The sequence below is a fragment of the Brachypodium distachyon genome, chromosome 1 (assembly GCF_000005505.3).
Source record: "Brachypodium distachyon strain Bd21 chromosome 1, Brachypodium_distachyon_v3.0, whole genome shotgun sequence".
Lineage (NCBI taxonomy): Eukaryota > Viridiplantae > Streptophyta > Magnoliopsida > Poales > Poaceae > Brachypodium > Brachypodium distachyon.
This window is the reverse complement of record NC_016131.3, coordinates 47,775,870-47,794,264: the sequence shown is the minus strand read 5'-3', so window position 1 is coordinate 47,794,264 and position 18,395 is coordinate 47,775,870. Positions and strand designations below refer to the sequence as shown.

The 18,395-nt window shown below is 46.8% G+C and overlaps 3 protein-coding genes and 1 pseudogene across 3 annotated transcripts; 2 read left to right on the top strand and 2 right to left on the bottom strand.

Annotated features, from left to right (window-relative positions):
• Positions 1-847: 847 nt before the first annotated feature.
• On the bottom strand, positions 848-1,240 carry LOC104582245. Its single transcript, XM_010231644.1, has one exon. It carries the CDS (start codon positions 1,238-1,240, stop codon positions 848-850), a length of 393 nt encoding a protein of 130 aa, XP_010229946.1.
• A 1,754-nt stretch (positions 1,241-2,994) lies between these two features.
• Positions 2,995-5,641, bottom strand: LOC100833340. Its single transcript, XM_024457760.1, has 3 exons — positions 4,991-5,641; positions 4,032-4,323; positions 2,995-3,316 (listed from the first exon to the last, which is right to left on the bottom strand). Exons 1-3 carry the CDS (start codon positions 5,594-5,596, stop codon positions 3,276-3,278), a joined length of 939 nt encoding a protein of 312 aa, XP_024313528.1. The 5' UTR covers positions 5,597-5,641; the 3' UTR covers positions 2,995-3,275.
• A 930-nt stretch (positions 5,642-6,571) lies between these two features.
• LOC100833025 (transcription elongation factor 1 homolog) lies at positions 6,572-7,048 on the top strand. Its single transcript, XM_003561033.2, has one exon. It carries the CDS (start codon positions 6,632-6,634, stop codon positions 6,941-6,943), a length of 312 nt encoding a protein of 103 aa, XP_003561081.1. The 5' UTR covers positions 6,572-6,631; the 3' UTR covers positions 6,944-7,048.
• A 1,165-nt stretch (positions 7,049-8,213) lies between these two features.
• On the top strand, positions 8,214-13,963 carry LOC100832719 (annotated as a pseudogene).
• Positions 13,964-18,395: the final 4,432 nt, after the last annotated feature.

Sequence of the window (18,395 nt, the reverse complement as noted above, 5' to 3'; positions counted from 1 at the left end):
AGATAGCCGACCGAGATAAAGCCAATTCTCGTGCTTCTTCGAGCAAGTCGACATCATTTTCTCGGGCCTTTGTTACCTCGGCCTCCGTATACATGGTTACTCGGGGAGAGTCATGCTCAATGTCAGCTGGTAAGACAGCTTCTGCCCCGTATACGAGGAAGAATGGCGTGTAGCCTGTAGAGCGATTAGGAGTTGTCCGAAGACTCCATAGCACAGCGGGGAGTTCGTCCAGCCAACATCCCGGGGTGCGCTCCAGTGGTTCGATTAGCCGGGGTTTGATGCCGGCCAAGACCATGCCATTTGCTCTTTCTACTTGCCCGTTGGACTGAGGGTGTGCTACGGCAGCAACGTCCAGTCGGATTCTTTTCTCGGCACAGAAACGCGCAAAAGGCCCTTCTGCGAAGTTCGTGCCATTATCGGTGATGATGCTGTGCGGTTATCCATATCTCAAAATGATATCTTTCAAAAACGACACCACAGTTTTGCCGTCACACTTTTTTATCGTCTTGACTTCAATCCATTTAGTGAACTTATCGACCATTACCAGGATATGTGTCATGCCTCCGCGTGCCCACTTGAACGGTCCTACCATATCCAAGCACCAGACGGCAAACGGCCAAGTGATTGGGATGGTTTTAAGTTCTGACGCCGGCATGTGAATTTTGCTAGCATATCTTTGGCAACCATTGCACTTCCTGACTAAATCTTCCGCTTCCTGAGGTGCACTCGACCAATAGAATCCATGCCGGAAAGCTTTGCTCACCAGCGTCCTCGAAGACGCATGATGGCCACACTCTCCCTGGTGGATATCCCGGAGTATCTCTGTTCCCTCGGCCGGCTCAACACATCACCGCAAGACACTAGTGACACTCCTCTTGTAAAGCTCGCCGTTGATGATGGTGTACGCCTTTGCTCTTCTTTGAATCTGCCTGGCCGACACCTCTTCTGTCGGCAGACTGCCGTCGTTAAGGTAAGACATGATTGGCTGAACCCAGGCCGGCACGGGACGAGTAGTGAAGGTTGGTTCCTCCGGTTTGGTTCCTCCGGTTTGTCTACCTCCACTCTCAGCGGTGCCCTTGCCAGCATCGGCGGCATGTGCTGCCACCATGACCTCCACGCAGTCAGCGGAGAGGTTGGCATGTCGGCCGCTTAGCATGCCGAGAGCAGGGGGATCTCCGGCCACCAACACCTGTTCTGGGTACCTGCAAGGGCGGTCAGTGGCCACATAAACCTCGTGCATGCTGAAGGAGGAAAACGGAGAGGCGGAGGAAGGTGAAGGGGAATGAACAGGGCCAGGAAGGAGGAACTTCGGGCAGGAGAAAAGTCAGGAGGAAACACGAGAGGAGTGGGCTGGCTGCTCTGGACGATAGGACGGACGCGGTGGGCTGGACGTGATGGGCCAACTTATAAGATGGAATAAATTTGGAAATTAGAAAGGAAATTAGATGAAAATTAGAAATTAGATGAAATACTGATGTGGATAGGCTGCATGTGCAGCTTGCTAAATTAACTGCACTTAGTGGGCTTCAACTTTATAAAATATATAGACAGTGGCGGATCTAGAATCTGACTATGACTGGGGCTAAATTGGCGAAAGATGCGAACTGCGGCAGGAAGCGGCGCAGCAAATTGATGGGATGGTGTCGTGGTGGTGTCACGGCAGATGCCATGGGATGGCTTGAATTGCGGCCAATGGACGATGGGGGATCCGGAGGAGGGAGGACGTGAAGAAGAACACGCACAAAACACAAAAAAACCCCGATTTACCCAGGTTCGGAGCCCTCTTGTCGAGGTAAGACTCCTACTCCTGCCTAGATGTATTAACCGAGATTGAGAAGCTTTACAATGGCGCTCCTTGAGCTGTATTCTTGGGGAAGAAGAAGAGGAAGAACAGGGAAAAATCTCTATCTCTCAGGGAGCCCCCCTCTCTCACCCAGGGGTGAGGACCTATTTATGGGCGCCTCCCGGCTCACTGCCATGTGGGCCGGGATTGCCTGTCGTCATCCGGGGGGCCCGCCGGCACGCGGCCTTGTTCCCTCAGCTCGCGCGGTGGGGAACAAGACTACTTTACCTTACCAACTCTGGCAGGGAATCTCCTTTCGGTGCTTCCAGCGCGTGGTCCTCTAACGTCCGGATGCAGGCGCTGACCGCTTTCCCGTGATGATGATGAGCTTGCTTTTCCTCCAGCCACGTAGCCTGGATAAGTCCGTTGAGGGATCTTGGCTCCTGCCGAGACTCCCTTACTCTTCTTGATCCTACGAGCTGAGCAACATAGAACCGCCGGGCCGACATAAGCTAGGTATGTCGGCTTAGCGTTAGCCAAACCTGGAGACACAAGCCGTCCTGACTTCCTGCATCTCGGCTTAGAGCTGCCTCTGTCATCCCGGCTAGTGTTGTGCTGTCATGACCCTACCCGGGGTCATTCCCCCGACAGATGGCATCGCTAGATGAGAAACGACTTGCAAAGTTCATGTTTTGTTGGGCTGGCTGTTAGTTGGGCCACAACTAGGGCTAAAGGGCCGGTCTAATCTATTAGGTCTTACAAAATTTGAAGATTCTCTAGTGAGGTTCTGTATACTGGTTGGGCCATGACCAGGGCTACAGCCCAGGTTGCCCTGAGTGCAGGTCCGCCCCTGTTTATAGATGTTACAACATATAGGCAACAAGTGGGAGGAATTTGTCAACCCTAATAACCCAGGCAATACCTTTCCAGAAGTGAGAAGCACCCAAAGAAGAGCTTGTGCGCAAATATGTTTATGGAGGACTTTTTGTACTTCTTCCGTCCGAAAATAAGTTACTTTGATTTCTATACGAATCCAAGTAACTTATTTCCGGACTGAGGGAGTACTACTTTGTATTAAGTGAAAACGCTGAACTCCGGAGTTAAACCCACGTCGATACCTCAAGAAAAATATCAGTAAATCAGTATCGACATCAGGTGCTTTCATCTAATGAGAAATGCAGCTGGAAACAACGAAGTAGTTGCCAGAATAAGTGTGCAACCACTACAATCAATGCCAGCCATTCTACTTGATACTTTGTGAAAAAATTCAGAACTGCAGAATCCAAAACAAACAGATTCCTCCTGTCATGAGAATTGGATCAAGTTTAGCTAGTAGAAACACAAGACCTACTGAGTTTTTCTCTACCGATATCTGTATGCAAAACCTAGACCTCCAGTTCTCTATGTTGTGGTGTCCGAGGAGGCGATACTTCTGAAGAGGTGAACTGTGAGTAGATTGCCAGGCGTCCTGCTCGGCTGCTCTGATGTTCCTCTACTCTGCATTGACGTCCGGGTATCGCAGCTCAGCTGCAGCTGAATTAGCAGAAACTGAGGCAGTTAGGGATCATTTCAGAGGTACTTCAACTGTTGTAGAAGACCAATAATCTTTAGCCTCTCAAAGTTATGCAGAATTGACAAGAAGACAGGTCATGTACAAAAACTGAAAACATTATGATGTGCACAAACTAGCTTTCATGTAACTATTATTGTAGGATATACAACCTGAAACTTGTTCTATGCAAAACATTTACAGTAAGATAAATTAAATAGAAACCAATATCTGGTTTGTAAAGCTGAACTGAGATAATTGAGCTGATTTGGATTTTACCTTCAAAAATTTCTACTAGTGGCAAATACTACAAAATTGACCCCCCACCCCCACCCCACCCCACCCCTCCCACAAACTCCCACCCCCAATAATTCTTCAGACCATCTTCAAGCATCTGAATAAACTGATAAATCCACAAGGCACAATGTAGATACCTACAGTATCCATTCAACTACTTTTACTCATATTACAAGACTAACAGTTCAGAAAATCCCCAAGCCCTAACAGAAGCAGATATGCTAGCAACAGTTCCAGTAAAACTGTTTTGCAGACTACACAGCAGTTTCAGTACACTTTTCAAGCACAAACAGATTAGCACTCTATTAAAACAAAACCCAAAAGATCCTGCACATGCAGCAAATAGCATCTTCCAGCTCCAGGTACATATCTTGCAAAAGGAGATCATGGAGGGCCTCTCACCTGGCGTCCCGGTCATGACGACGACGATGTGGATGGTTCTGCCGTGGCGGCTGCGTGGCAGGTCGACGACGAGTGGGGTCAGCCGCCCATAGAAGCCGGCTCGGATGCACATGACGAAGTCGGAGTGGCCCACCCGGCTGACCAGCTCGTTCCTCAGGTGGAACGCTGACCTCCCCCTGAACACGAACAAGGGTGGCCAGCCATCGTCAGCACATACCCCGTCGGCGTTCGCCTGCCAGTACAGGATGCGCCGCCCTGGCAACAGCACGGCAAGGCTTCTGGGGATGGGGATCTGCAGTGGAGTCGTACAAACAATACCATGGTTATGCACGTTCAGGAGATCAAAGATGCAGGGTACTAAACTACTGATCTGAATAGTTTGGAATGAGAGGCGCCAGAAGTGAAGAAACAGAGTACTACTAATCTGCTCCCTGGAAGCGCAAATCTGGCAATAACAGAACAAATAATTGATCCCACAGGGTACTAATCTGCTCCCTGGAAGCGCAAAAAATTGGCAACAACAGAACCAGAATTGATCCCAGGCGACTGAAATTAACACAATCTGCGATCCCTGTGGTTAAATTCCGACGCAATTCCCGACATCCAACAGCCCAATTCGCTCAATCGATAGGTTCCGCCCAAAGGAATTGGAATTCAAGACAGATGGAATGGGAGGCGCAAGAATTCAAGACTCGGGAAACAGAGGTGCCTCCCTGGAAACGCAAATTTGCAAAAATTGATCCCAGGCGACTGAAATTGACACAATCTACACTCCCTGTAGTTAAATTCCGACGCAATTGATGACAGCCGAGAACCCAATTCACTCAATCGATAGGTTCCTCCCAAAGGAATTCGCACAAGCAGGCTGCGGGCGTGGCGAACCCAGTTCACGCAATCGCTAGGTTCCGCGGCCCAAAGGAATTCGAGAAGCATCGAGAAGGCGGGCGTGACGAACTCACCCCAGTCGGACGTGGAACGGCAGGCAAGCCATCTCTCGCAGGTACGGGCTCCACGACCCAGTACATGAACATCTTCTCTCTGAGGCCGTCGAAGACTTCGTCGACGGTGACGCCATGGTTCCAGCGGAGGTTCCTCCTCCCGTTGCCGCGCAGGCAGCCGCAGCCGGGGGCGGCGTTGCGGAGAACGACGTCGTCCCCGGCCCCGTCGCTCGAGCCCACTGTCCTCCACATGATGTACGCCGTCTGCGGCGCGTCGTAGTCGCGCTGCGCGACGCGGAGCCCGCGGTGTCCGCGCGGGGCCGGGCAGGCGGTGGCGGCGAGGTAGCGGCCGTGGGCGGCGCCGTGCAGGAGAAGGTACCGGACATTCTGGTTCCCTTGGACCAGGTGCACCGTCCACGCGGCGTTCGGGGAGTCCCGGCGCCGGCGGAGGGAGACGCCATGGCCGTCGGGGTCGGCGTGGAGGTACGTGCCCAGCATGCGGCTCCGCAGCCGCACGTGGTGCCCGTCGGGGAAGTACTGCTCCATCTGCTGTCGCTGGTGGAGATCGCGGGCGCTGAGCGGCGGAGAGAGAGGTGGGGAATTGGGGAGGATGGTGGATTCTCTCATGGCGCTCGGGCGAGGGGGAGAAGAGAGTCAGAGAGGGGAGAGGGAGCGCTCTGCTCGTTGGGACGGTTACGTTTGGGCGGCAATGCGGCGGGTATTTCAAGGTCGCCGCCGTGAGGGCCTTTCGGTAGCACATAGTGGGCTTGGGCTTCGAAGCCCATATGGGATTAGCTCTGTTCGTTTTCGGAAGGAAAACTGAGACACTCAGGCCTGCAATCGACCTGGAAAACTGAAAAATTCTACTCCTTCAATTCAATAGAGATGTCTAAAAGTTTGACAAAATTTGAATGCATTTATACGTTAAGTTATGTCCATGTACATCCAAATTTCAACAAACTTAAGACATCTTTTGTTCGACGGAGGGAGTATATGCTTCTCTAGTGGAATCAGAGCAACCAAATAGCCAAATTTGCTGAACTACCCCACCGTCAAGTGACTCAAATTTGCTAAAATATGGATGTATCTATATCTAAAAAACGTTTAGATACATTTAATAGAAAATCACTTAATATCGGACCGAGGAAATACTGGACGGCGAGAACAAATGCTTAACAGGTTCTGAATCAGAGCGGTGTTCATCGACGGTCTGCGCCAGTTCGCGGCAGCGCAGACGCACATAGTGCCCGTCAGGAACTGGTCCTTCAGAATCGGGCGCTAGTTTTAAGGGAATCCTCAACAACAACCGGTACTAACATCCACCTCATTCCTAGGGACAAACACTACCAAGGCCGACAGGGGAGTTCCTTGAGACCCGAGAAGGTTATGTGGCGCCAAGGCGGAGAATTTCAAGGCTTCAGGTAATCGGGCCGTGGAAATGAAAGCACGGCCCAGATACTCTATCTAAAGGTGCTATGGGCCAGACGCAGAGAGGCCCAGAACGAGTCCGAGGCGGAGACGGCCGACAGGGAGCTCCCTCGTCTCAATATAAGCGAGGCCCCAGGGGCGCCCATAGCAACACATCCAGCCGCGAATCAATCCTGCGAGAGTCTGCCGCTTCGCGCGAACGTGCGCGTGATAGATCGAGATCGAGACCGATCGATGGGGAAGAGGAAGGCCAAGGCGAAGGCGGCGCCGAAGAAGGAGCCGAAGCTGGAGACGAGCTTCTCCTGCCCCTTCTGCAGCCACGCGGGAAGCGTCAGCTGCAGCATCGACCTCAAGCTCATGATCGCCGAGGCCGCCTGCGACGTCTGCAAGGAGAGCTACTCCACCAGGGCGCACGCGCTCACGGAGCCCGTCGACGTCTACGGCGAGTGGATCGACGAGTGCGAGAAGGCCAACACGGACGTCGTCCGATCAGTCCGGAGCGATTACCGCCGCCGGGACTGTGCTGACGACGATGACGACGCGTGAATCGTTTCGTTTTTCTCAAGTTTTGCCTAGTCGTGTGTAATCGTGTTATATAGACCAGCCTTTGCGTGCCTCCAAAGCTCTTTTTGGTCCGTGCCTGATCTCAGAGCAAATTGATGGATGCGACCAACGTATATTTGTATACGACATCGTGTAATAATTCACGGAGTATATTTTTTTTTGACAGCTTCGTGGAGTATATGTTAATTTCAGCATTCAGTTGCACGGATATCTTTTTTTTAGGAAACGTTGCATGGATATCTCATAGTTGTGTTTCTGGAGACACTAGCTTTGTGCTCGTGCTTCGATACGGAATCGTCAAGAAAAAAAAATTTGCAACTAAAAACAACATGATAGTCGGCCTATGACCAATGCCATAAAACATGATCATAGCCTTTGCTGAATTTGAAGTCTGAACCTAAATTCATGGAGATTGGACATGAAAAGCAGCAGTACAGACTATGTAATGGAGAGTCATGACTTGATGTTTTAACTCATGGATTTATACAACCTACTTGTCAAGGGTGATAATAGAAGGGTTAGAAAGAAGCGAATTGACGACCACCCACTCTAAACTTTATAAATAAGAAAGTTTTTATGATGCAGTTGTTGCCTCGGGCTTGGCCTCGAGGAAGGGCCGGCACTACACGGCTTGTTTAGCATTTTTTTTTTTTGTACATGTCAGCCCATCTCTTGATCTGGCCCAGTCCAGCTCCGTCCCTCCTCCCGATCTTGTAGCCGAACTCCCTTCCTCCTCCGTTTTAAAAAAACACCCTTCCTCCTCCCGACTTGGCCTAGACGATGACCAAATCCCCATCCCATCGATGGCGGCGTGGGTCTTGGGCGTCAAGCGGGGGCGACGAAGGCGGTGCTCCGACGGCAGATCCCTCAACGGGGACCGGCATCACAAGGCTCGAACGACCGCCGGCAACCTGCTCCTCGCCGACACGGCCACCTCCCGCACGCGAAGATGACGACATGCCCTTTTTTGCGCCCCGGGTCCGGTCAGGTTAGGCTCGTGTGCCGTGCTTGGGCTTGGGTTCCGTCCCCATTGGCCAGCTATACTGCGGGCCCAACACATACCGTGAAAACCCCAACACACGTGTTCCGATCCTAAACCCCGGCCGCTCAAATTATCTTTAGGAAGGCCGTTCACTCCAACAAAGCACCGGTGGTTCAGATAATTGTTTTTCAAAGAAATATTTTGAGAGGATTATTATTTATCACAAAATTGAACTATGAGTACAAATACTCCGTATTTAAACAACCCACGGTGTGATATTTTTAATTTCGTAACAAAGCACCGGTGGTTTTCCCAAACCCAAGGCTCGAAACCCTAGGATCACGCCGCCAGCGGCGGCCATGGCGACCGACCCCGACATCGACATGGCCGACCTCGCCTCCCTCGACGTCCTCGCCTCCTCCTCCTCCTCCTCCTCCGCCCCCTCCACCCGCTTCCGCCTTCAAGGGCAAGGGCAAGCAGAAGCCCAAAATTGAGCCGGAGCCGGTACCGGTGCCGGAGCCCGAGTCCAAACCTGAGGATGAACCGCATTCGGCGGCGGCGGCGCGGCCAGTGGGTGACGTGGACGCGATGGAGACGGACGGGGTGGCTGGGAGCGTCGGCACGGATGAGATGAATCATGATGAGGACTTCGTGGTGCGGGGGATCGACGTGTATTTTACGCCCAAGCCCTTCGACGAGGACACCATGGTAATGGGCTGATGGCTTGCGAAATCCATTCCTTATCCTTGTGTCGTAGTCGAATTTTCTTAATTTTTTTACTTATTACTCTGCCGTGGCTGTGAACGTGGTGCTGGTTGGTTTAGTTTTCAGTATAAGTCTAGTGGAATTACTTTGGTCTTCTACGCCATTCAGGTTTCTTCCAGCGCCCGCCCTTTCATTAGGCATTTCTCTCATTTATTATGAAGAAACATAGGAAAAGGAAACTATTAACTTTTCTAGAAAAATAAATAAATCGCACACTTGAACCGCTGATTAAGATTTTTTGTGTCTACTTAATCCCCTTAGACCAGGATCGGCACTGACATGGCTGGAGGATTGCATGAGTAAATGATACAGAGTACTACTTAGGCTCAGGTTGTGGTTTCTCAACTGTCCTTTGCTAGAGATCAACTTTTATCATCTTGCTTAAATGTGGGCTGCTCTTTAAAGTATTATTTTGTACTCGCTCCGTTCCATAATTCTTGTCGAAATATTACATGTATTTAGACGTCTTTTAGGAATATATATATCCATTTTTGGGCAAATTTGAGACAAGAATTATGAAACGGAGGAGTACTTCTTAACTTCATTTTTTGTATGGAAACTTCACAGCTGTACATTATGCAATATCCACTGAGGCCATGCTGGCGTCCGTATGAGCTTAATGAAATATGTAGGGAGGTACAGCCCCTCTCTCCTTTTTACGGTTAATTTCTATATTACTAGACATCATATGTTATTTCATTAAATGGATTACGATTATATCAGGTTCGCGTGAAGCCATGGTGTTCAAAAGTTGAAGTAGATTTGGATATTGATACAGGAAGTGGTAATTATGACTCAGACGTCTCTTCATCTGCCAAACTAACAAAGCAAGTGGGTCTTTCTTTTTAGTGTCACCGAATTTATTGGACTTTTCGAAAGTATTTATCAAGCTTCTCAATGACATTTAAGTCATTTAACTATCTGTGGTTCCTTTGTAGAGCTCAGTAATTTCTGTGAAATTGTCAGTTGAAGCCTAGATCATCCATACATTTACTTATTATTTTATTTAAAGCTAAATCTTTGGATGCTTACTTGATGATCGCTGTTTTTTTAGTGCGCCATAGTTTCGCCTTAATGCTACTTCTTTTCAAGTTTCATATATTACTGTTCTCTCACTCGATAATTTATCTATGTTCGTTCTCCTTACTTGTTTATTATAAACTTTCTGCTGATAGTTTATTCAAAGTAAAATGCAACGGTGGCCTTGTTACCATCCCATAATCTCTAGCTCCATATCAACTTGTGCTGTCAAAAGTGCAAAAGCATACCATGGTTTATATTCAACTATCTCTACTATGTCTTCAAAGCTGAGGTCCGGTATTATGTACATGTACATTGAAACATGACAGTTTGAAAGTTCTTTTAGGATGTAAGTAGGTAATAAGTAAAACGAGTCTGTGTTGTTACGGACTACAGTAACTTATACGACATGTCTAAGAAAATCATACTCCCTCCGGACGGAATTACATGTATCTAGATGTTTTTTAAATATAGATACATCCATATTTGGGCAAATTTGAGACAAGTAATATGCGTCGGAGGGAGTAGTATAGTTTGTTTCAGATCAAATCGCATATATCTGCTCTGCTCTCGTCCTAACCGTTCATGCCTGGTCCAGCTGGTGGTGCGGCATGAAGGTGAACTGACTGCCACCTCCAGTTGACATCTTTATAGAATTGAAGTAAAGATTTCTGAGATCAGCTTGACCAAATTGGATGTCATTGTGTCCTGGAGCGCCGACAGCCCGCAAGAATATTAACAAATGCCAAGCGATAAGGTATGGTGCACATAGTTCACTCTGACAGTGCAAGCGATCTCGTCATTTACGTGTATACTTCTACATGTTTGCGTTATTTCTAGACGAATTGTTTTTTGGGGTGGGTCAACCTCTATATTTTGGCTCTAGTAATTGCTCAGTCATGGATGAACAAATGGATTCCCCACAATAGATAGAGTTTTGCCATGATTAGTGGGGATTTTGATTAAGAGTACTAGTTGCGAGGCTAGTAGTGATTGTTTGGAACTAGTTTATTTGGTACGCCAGGGACTGTTGAAACTCTTAATCAATTGTGGGAGGGGGAGTAAGTTTGGCCATTGATAGATTTCACTGCCCTTGCATAGTCATGATCCGTAAAGCAGTTACAACTAAAGATATATTATAACCAGAGTTTGAGTCTATCTGATCTATTACATCCTTTCCCATGATGTCCTTTTTATCATTAACTTGAAGTCCTAACTTGCTACCTGATCTAATAATATATCCTTCTCACCTTGAGAGCATCTCCAACAGCTCCTTCATATCATTTCACCCTCGAACAACTTCCCCGGTTTCCACCCATATATTCCACTGTCCTATCTATACTCTATAACTAACAACATATCTTTAACTCAATGAAACATGCTAATGGAACTGACCCTCATTCGAAAGACCAATCAACATCATAATTTGTAGCCAGTAAGATAAGCTTGGAGTGGCATAATACGGAGTATATGATTGGCAGCAAATGTCACTGATTAAGATACAGCCATCACACACAAACACACCCAATCCCTTCCACGGATTATCCCAAATCACATGGATTAGCACATGATTGTGATTAGTGTCAGTGGTATAGTAGGGAGTCCCGAGCGAGCAGCCCCTCAAATATGAGGAGCTCCTCATGCTGGACGAGGAGCCCTTCTTGATAGGGAATGGTATATTGGAGCGCTGCTGGAGGGTGTTATTTTGAACTTTTTCTCAAATTTGGCTATAGGGGAGCTTGCTGGAGAGGCTCTTCTCCTTTATTATTTCCAATTTACATGAATGTCCAAAGTAATCTTGACTTAAGGTCCTAACTTGATGGGCATGGGGACCAGAGTCCTATAGGGTCACCTGCGGCTGCTGGCCCTAGTCCATGTGCCAGGGAAATTCCCCCATGTGCCTGAGTCTGGGCCTGCTGGTCACAGCAGGTAGGGTTCCATTTCCTTGCTTCTAGATTGTCTTCAACTAAAATCTTTAGAGGTCATATCGAAACATGTTTATATGCTGAATAGCTCCACAATAATTAGCATTCCTTCCTTTCTTCATCATACTGTTATTATTACTGAGATCTACAGCTAAAACCAACTATTTCCTTGAGGAAATGCTACAATCTAGAGGTTTTGGTGCTATTTGGAGGGGGTGGATTAGGAACATCCTTGTGGGTGGCTCCTTCAGTGTGAAAATTAATAATCAGCTGGGACATTACATTGTGGCTGGGAAAGGATTGAAGCAAGGGGACCCTCTCTCCCCAATTCTCTTCAATCTAGTTGCGGATGTTTTTACCAAAATGTTAGATAAAGCTGCCAGGGCTGGCCTCATCCAGGGACTGCTCCCTGAGGTGATTCCAGGTGGTATCATCAGCCTCCAATATGCTGATGATACTATCCTATTTATTAAAGAGGACCTTGTGGTGGCTAGACATCTTAAGTGGTTGCTGACCTGCTTTGAGCAGCTGTCTGGCATGCGAATTAATTACACAAAAGTGACCTTATGACCCTCAACTTAGATCCTGATCAGGCCAGGGCCTATGCTCAGGTGTTTTGCTGTAAGTTGGGCTCTTTTTCTTTCAAATATTTGGGCATTCCTTTACATCATAGTAAACTGAGGAAAGAGGACTTACAACCTGTCATTGACAAGGTGATTAAAAGGATTTTTGGGTGGAGGGTAAAGATTTTGTCTTATGGGGGGAAGCTGGTACTACTCAAAACTTGTATTTCTTGGATCCCTACCTACCTTATGTCTTTCATTAAATTCCCAAACTGGGTCATCAATGCCATTACTTCTCAAATGAGTCACTTCTTTTGGGGTAATCTTGGTGATCAACATAAATACCATCTAGCTGATTGGGGGCTAGTTTGCAAAAAGAAAGAATTTGGTGGTTTGGGGATTCATGACTTTCGTGATTTTAACCTCTGTTTACTTGCCTCTTGGATTAAAAGATATCACCTGTCTGAGAATAAAATTTGGAAGCAAATTGTAGACCATAAGTATAATGTTTCTAACCCCAACATTCTCTGGTGCTCTGGAGATCATGCTTCTCCTTTTTGGAAAGGAGTTGCATGGGCTGCTGCATCAGCTAAAGTTGGGTATCGCTGGCACGTTGGTGATGGTATGATGATTAAGTTCTGGGAAGATGTGTGGTTTGGGCATTGCTGCCTAGCCACCCAATTTTGGGATCTTTATGTGATTGTCAATGAACAAAACTGTACCATTGCTGAAGTTTGGGACGGTTCCCAACTGAAACTCTCCTTCCGACGTACTGTAGATGTGCATCTTTTGAATAGATGGTTTGAATTAGAAGCCATTGTGCAGAGTGTTACTCTGACTAATGGTCAGGACGCCCCCATTTGGATGTTTCATCCATCTGGGACATACTCAGTTAAATCCTTCTATGCTTTTGTGAATAATGGTGGTATCCAAAGGGTTTATACTCCTGTAATGTGGAACATTGATGTTCCTCCAAAGATCAATGTTTTTCTTTGGTTGTTGACTTACAATAAGCTGCTTACTAGAGACAATCTGGCGAAACGCTGATTGGTTGATGATCCTACTTGTCTATACTGTGGTGAACATGAAACCATTGCGCATCTATTCTTTGACTGTGTTATGGCTAAGCTCATCTGGAATCTTGTTTCTAGCATCCTGGGTGTGCACATGGGTTCGGATTTTGAATCAGTTGGGAGATGGTGGATTAGTAATTCTAAACATGCCCCTCATAATACTATTTCTGCTGCTGTGTTATGGACTTTATGGACTAATCGTAATGCTATTTGCTTTCAGGGGAAACAATGGAGAAACGCTTTGGAGCTTTGGAACATGGCGATTGCTCACTGCAGAAGATGGAAGATTCTGTGCAGAGAGAAGAGCCGGGAGCTACTGGAACACTTCATCCGCGCTATGGAGCATCGACAGAGCGAATTGCTCCGGATTGCCTGGTGCTGAACTCACAGGGGGAGAGCTGGACTGTGGAGGATCTTCGCTATCAACTGTCAACTACCTCTTGGTTCCACACCACAGATCGCGTCTCCGTCTGACTCTGTTCGGACCTGCCTGAGTTTTTGGCTGTGTCTAGCTCATTTCTTTTCAGTTGATTGCGCTGTGTCGCTGCTGTTGTTTAGACTTTAACGATGAATGCTGTAGACTGCTGGTCTCATTAATGAAATGGGGCTGGGGGAAACCCCTATTTTTTCTATAAAAAAAACAGCTAAAACCAACTCAGCAAGCTTAGTTTTAACCTGCATTGCATAACAGGGAGATGCTTGTACTACCACTTGAAGACCGCCTGAAGAAATGGTTTACTGAGGTTAGATCCCTCCCTTTTAATGGATGAATCCAATCCTGAGATGAGATAAATGAAGAAAATGGCAAACAGCTAAGATTATTTTTTGACTATCGTTTTTCATAATCACTTCATTGAAATAGGTATCTCAAGTGAATCGATTTGATGCTCTAATGCATCTTGCTCCAACCTATTCGGAGGAAGAAATTTTGAAAATTCTTCCAGTCTATGCGGATTTGGTGATTGGATTATGGGTCTGCAAAAATTCTTTACTGTATGATGATGGACTTGCTTGCGGAAGGGATAAATTAATTTTTGAATTTACTAAAAAGAAATCCGTACCCATGAAATACATAGACAGACTAATCAGAGATGACCGAACAAGGAACATGGTATTGAATCCACTCTGTAAAAAAAGGGAAAAACTTGGAAGACTACAAATTTATAGCAGAAGCAGATTCGTCCTTCATAAGACGTTATCCCCACATTGCCAATGAGCAAGACATTGCCTGGTCAGTTCGTGAGACAACTATGTCTGACCTCCAAGAGACATGCATCAATACTGAACAAAGGAAAACCAAGAATTCAACCAGGTCTAACATTCATGTAAGGCCAAGGATGGCCTTGGTCAAGAGAGTGAAACCCTTGTGAAGACTCTCTTGGATATTGTTTTCACAACCAATACAGTTCGCAGGTAAAAATTTTGTAGAGATTTGCTGGTTATCTTCGTTTGTTTTCTCCTTTCTGGTTCACTTTTAAATTTACTATGTCATTTTCCATAGTTCATTTATTCATATTGATATGACAGTTAAAGCAAATTGTGCAGCTATACTAGTAGTCTAGTTCTCCTAGAACTGTCCGCTTCATAGTCCTGATTATGTAATTTAATATCATACCAGCAACATCGTGTCAATGTGTATGCTGTCATCAAGAAAGTGCTAGTGTTCTCCGTCCCTTATTTGCCAACCTTATTCGGGTAAGTAATGGTTTGTGTGGAATATTTGAGCTCATGCATACTAATTTGCAACGAGTCATACCAATTGTAACCAGGAGAGAAGGTTGTACCAGCTCTTTTAACCAGGAGAGAAGGCTTACCAGGTCCTTCCCTGATCATGCATACTTCCATCTTCGGCTCCACTAGAAAGTGGAGCAACGAATGACCGGCTCCACCAAATCCGTGGAGTGGAGCTATACCAAAGCCAAACACACACACTACTAGGAGAATTTCTATTTCTAATCGAGCTTTCTGAACAATCATTGTATTTCTAAGTCAATCTTTTTGTCACTTCCACCGCCATCCCACAACCCTCTTGTTCATCTTCTGCCGCTAGCTGCCTCCACCATGCGGCATCGATCGGGCATCCTCGATCTGCAGACCGCCACTCAGTTTTCTCCTTCCAAATTTTCCTCGCTTCTTCCTCCTCCCCCTTTCCTACCTCCTCGAGTGTTCGGGTCTGTTCGCTCTCTAAAACTAGGAAGCAACCGTTTCGCAGCGCGCGGACGTTACTACCAAACGGGGAAATCCTAGACGCTCTCTCATGAAAAATGAAATTTTTGCAGACATAGCTGTATGGAATGAATGTACTCGAATCCTGCAAAAGCAATACTCCCTCCCTCCCGAATTAACCGAGGGACGGAAGGAGTAAAACATTGAACTCGAAACATTTGGTAACAATCGTATTACGTGATGCTAGATGAGATTAGACACACAATGCACTCACATGCATATGAAACACTTTGCATTCCCAGCACCGTTTTCTAAATCAAACCTACGTAATTCTACACAAAATGCGATCATGGTGGCGAGGCTAGCTATCGTCTATGTACTCCTTGTTACATGCGTCGTACGTCTTCCAGTTGCCCTATAACTGATTAGTCGTCTTCGTCGTCGACGACGATGTCCATCATGGCGAGCGACGCCATCGATCAGACGCAAGCAGAAACAAATCGGCGCGCACGCACGGCGGGAGGAAAATCTTGGCGTGGATGTGCATGCTGCAGGCGACGGTGTTTCCTTTATTCGATCATGGCCTGGGGATTCCATGATCGCCGTCCGCCTTCGGTGCGTGTTTTTTTTTCTTACTAGCCGAAATGCCCGTGCACTGTCACGGCCCGCTGCAGTCCTTTTCACATTTTTTGAAAGATATTTTTTCGCTACTGACAAGTCACTGATGTTACAATTACAACTCTAATAAAGTAAAAGAGAACCAAATTAAATTAAGGTAACATGACAATGATTTTCAGGATATTGCATTTGATAAGTCAATTGGAATTGCTAAGATCCTTCAAGTAGAACTAACGTTCCTTCAACTGCGATATGACCCCCATAATCCATCCCTGCCCAGTGCACCTAGTTAACTCTATAAAAGTTATGTACAGTGCGCCCAATTAACTCTATAAAAGTTATGTACATGAAAGGGGCAAAATTTTATAAGTAATTCCATATAACAAAAATAAAATATATCAAGGAACAAAAGAGACTGCACCAAAGGTTCTTTAGGTATCACGGTCTCAAAGGCTGGCTTGGAGAAATATTTATCACGAGTGAGCCTCTGAAGAGCACTTGATACCTGTCGCTGTAAAGGGCACCTTTATTGCTGGCTTCTCCATGGATTGCTAATCTGCCCGTGTGCGTGCGCCGTTATCATTGTCATGATGATCAGCTGGGTCAACTCCGGTGTCATCAATGAAATTATCACCATCTGCAGTTGTAACACCTTCTTGGTTATCCTCTGAGCCGGCTCCTGGATCTCCCTCTCCCCATCATCCTACTCCTCACCCCACCGCCTTTCCCACCAGGACGATCTACTCTCCCACTCCACCACCCTATCCTGCTTCCTCCTCTTCTTCTCATTCTTCTCCTTGCCGCCACCCCTCGGGAGGTTCTTGAGGCTTGAGGACCCCTTCCTCTTCCTGGCCTCGTTGGCGGCATGGTCCTCCCGGCCCACATCCGCCAGCCCTGCCGCCTCCTCGCCCCAGTCCTCTAGCTCGTTGCCGGGAACGCCACCACCGCCACCTCCGCCGCCCTTCTTCAGAAGGTGCTTTCGAGGCCTGGAAGAGGAACCAGCCCCGTCGTCGCCGTGCACGGGGGTTGGCGAGCGGTCGCGGTTCCAGCCGCCACCGTCTGCGTCGCCGAGATCGTCCTCGAGGTCGTCGTAGGGCTGCGCATGTGGCTCCAGCGAGAGGTCCAGCGCGCATGAGGAGGAATTGCAGGCAGCGGTGTGTAGGGCTAGGGCAGAGCGAGTAGGTACTTTACGCGGCTCCTGGTTGTGCTCGTCGAGGAGGAGGTCGAGCGCGTCGTCCTCCGCGTCAGGGGAGCGGGCCCCTAAGGCTTCTTCATCGTCCAAAGCCACGCTCGAGGAGGCGAGCGGCGTGTCCACGTGGGCGGAATCTAACTGAAAGTTGCACAGGCTTAGGACAAAATTTAACTACTGTAGTTAATTTTATTTTTCAAATGTATTTATTATACTTACACAAATGACGGAAAACTTTAAAGGTTAAAGCAACAATTCCGTTAAAACCTTGCTGTGTAATAACAACTGAAAACATTAATGTATTCAAAGCTAAATACTGGATATCTAAGACATTCTTCATTTCTGTTGATAACTATTACTGGATGCCAAACAGTTCAAACATGAGTTTTCAGGTTCTCATGTTTACCAGGTTACAGAGTGCCAACTGTATATTTTTATTCCTTCAATGGAGATTAAGTTAAGGTATTTTCAAAGTAACTTAAATTCAAGTTCTTCTGCTTGATAAAGTTTCTTGAGAATCTCTGATTAATAAAGTGCTTCAACCACTCTGTTAGAAGCATGGCTAACATGACAATGATAGCTAGTAGCTAGTTACAAGATCTAAGCAGGATACAGGAGTGTGCTGCATTTGTGGTGTAGAAATTGTTTATGAGAGAAAGTTAGCTTTTTTGTCGTGTTGAAATAGTGTGATAATAATCTGTGCCACCTTATTTGTGCTACTGAAATTGTTTATGAGAGAAATTAGAAAACTATTTTTGTATCGTTATCTTATTCCTCTTTATGACTGTACTGTTGATGGCTTGATTCATCCATCCATTTTGCTAACTCAGAACAAAGGTTCGCCATTGCTCCAGTGGTGTTCGTCGCAATTAATATTTTCATGCTCCGAAAATTGCAAACTGCAGCTCATCTATTGACAAAATGGAAGGGAAACACAAAATCCACAGTGCATGAGAGATGACTACCACGTCGCTTTTTTTTCCTCATGAGCTGAGTTACTCGGTACTACTGACTGCTATGACATTTCTCGGTTTACGAAATACATCCCAGAAGCCTTAGGTTTTCAGGGTTCCATGTAAACTGAAACAGATGAGAACAAAAAAACATAAACAAAAGCGATCGCAAAAGAACTC

What these genes read in the sequence shown, in the direction of transcription:
- LOC100833025 (XM_003561033.2), top strand. Translation starts at nt 6,632, where the DNA reads ATGGGGAAGAGGAAGGCCAAGGCGAAGGCGGCGCCGAAGAAGGAGCCG.
- LOC100833340 (XM_024457760.1), bottom strand. Translation starts at nt 5,596, where the DNA reads ATGAGAGAATCCACCATCCTCCCCAATTCCCCACCTCTCTCTCCGCCG. An exon ending in CCGTTCCACGTCCGACTGGG is followed by an intron (nt 4,324 to 4,990) that starts GTGAGTTCGTCA and finishes ACTCCACTGCAG; the next exon opens with ATCCCCATCCCCAGAAGCCT. An exon ending in CGTCATGACCGGGACGCCAG is followed by an intron (nt 3,317 to 4,031) that starts GTGAGAGGCCCT and finishes CTGCTAATTCAG; the next exon opens with CTGCAGCTGAGCTGCGATAC.
- LOC104582245 (XM_010231644.1), bottom strand. Translation starts at nt 1,240, where the DNA reads ATGCACGAGGTTTATGTGGCCACTGACCGCCCTTGCAGGTACCCAGAA.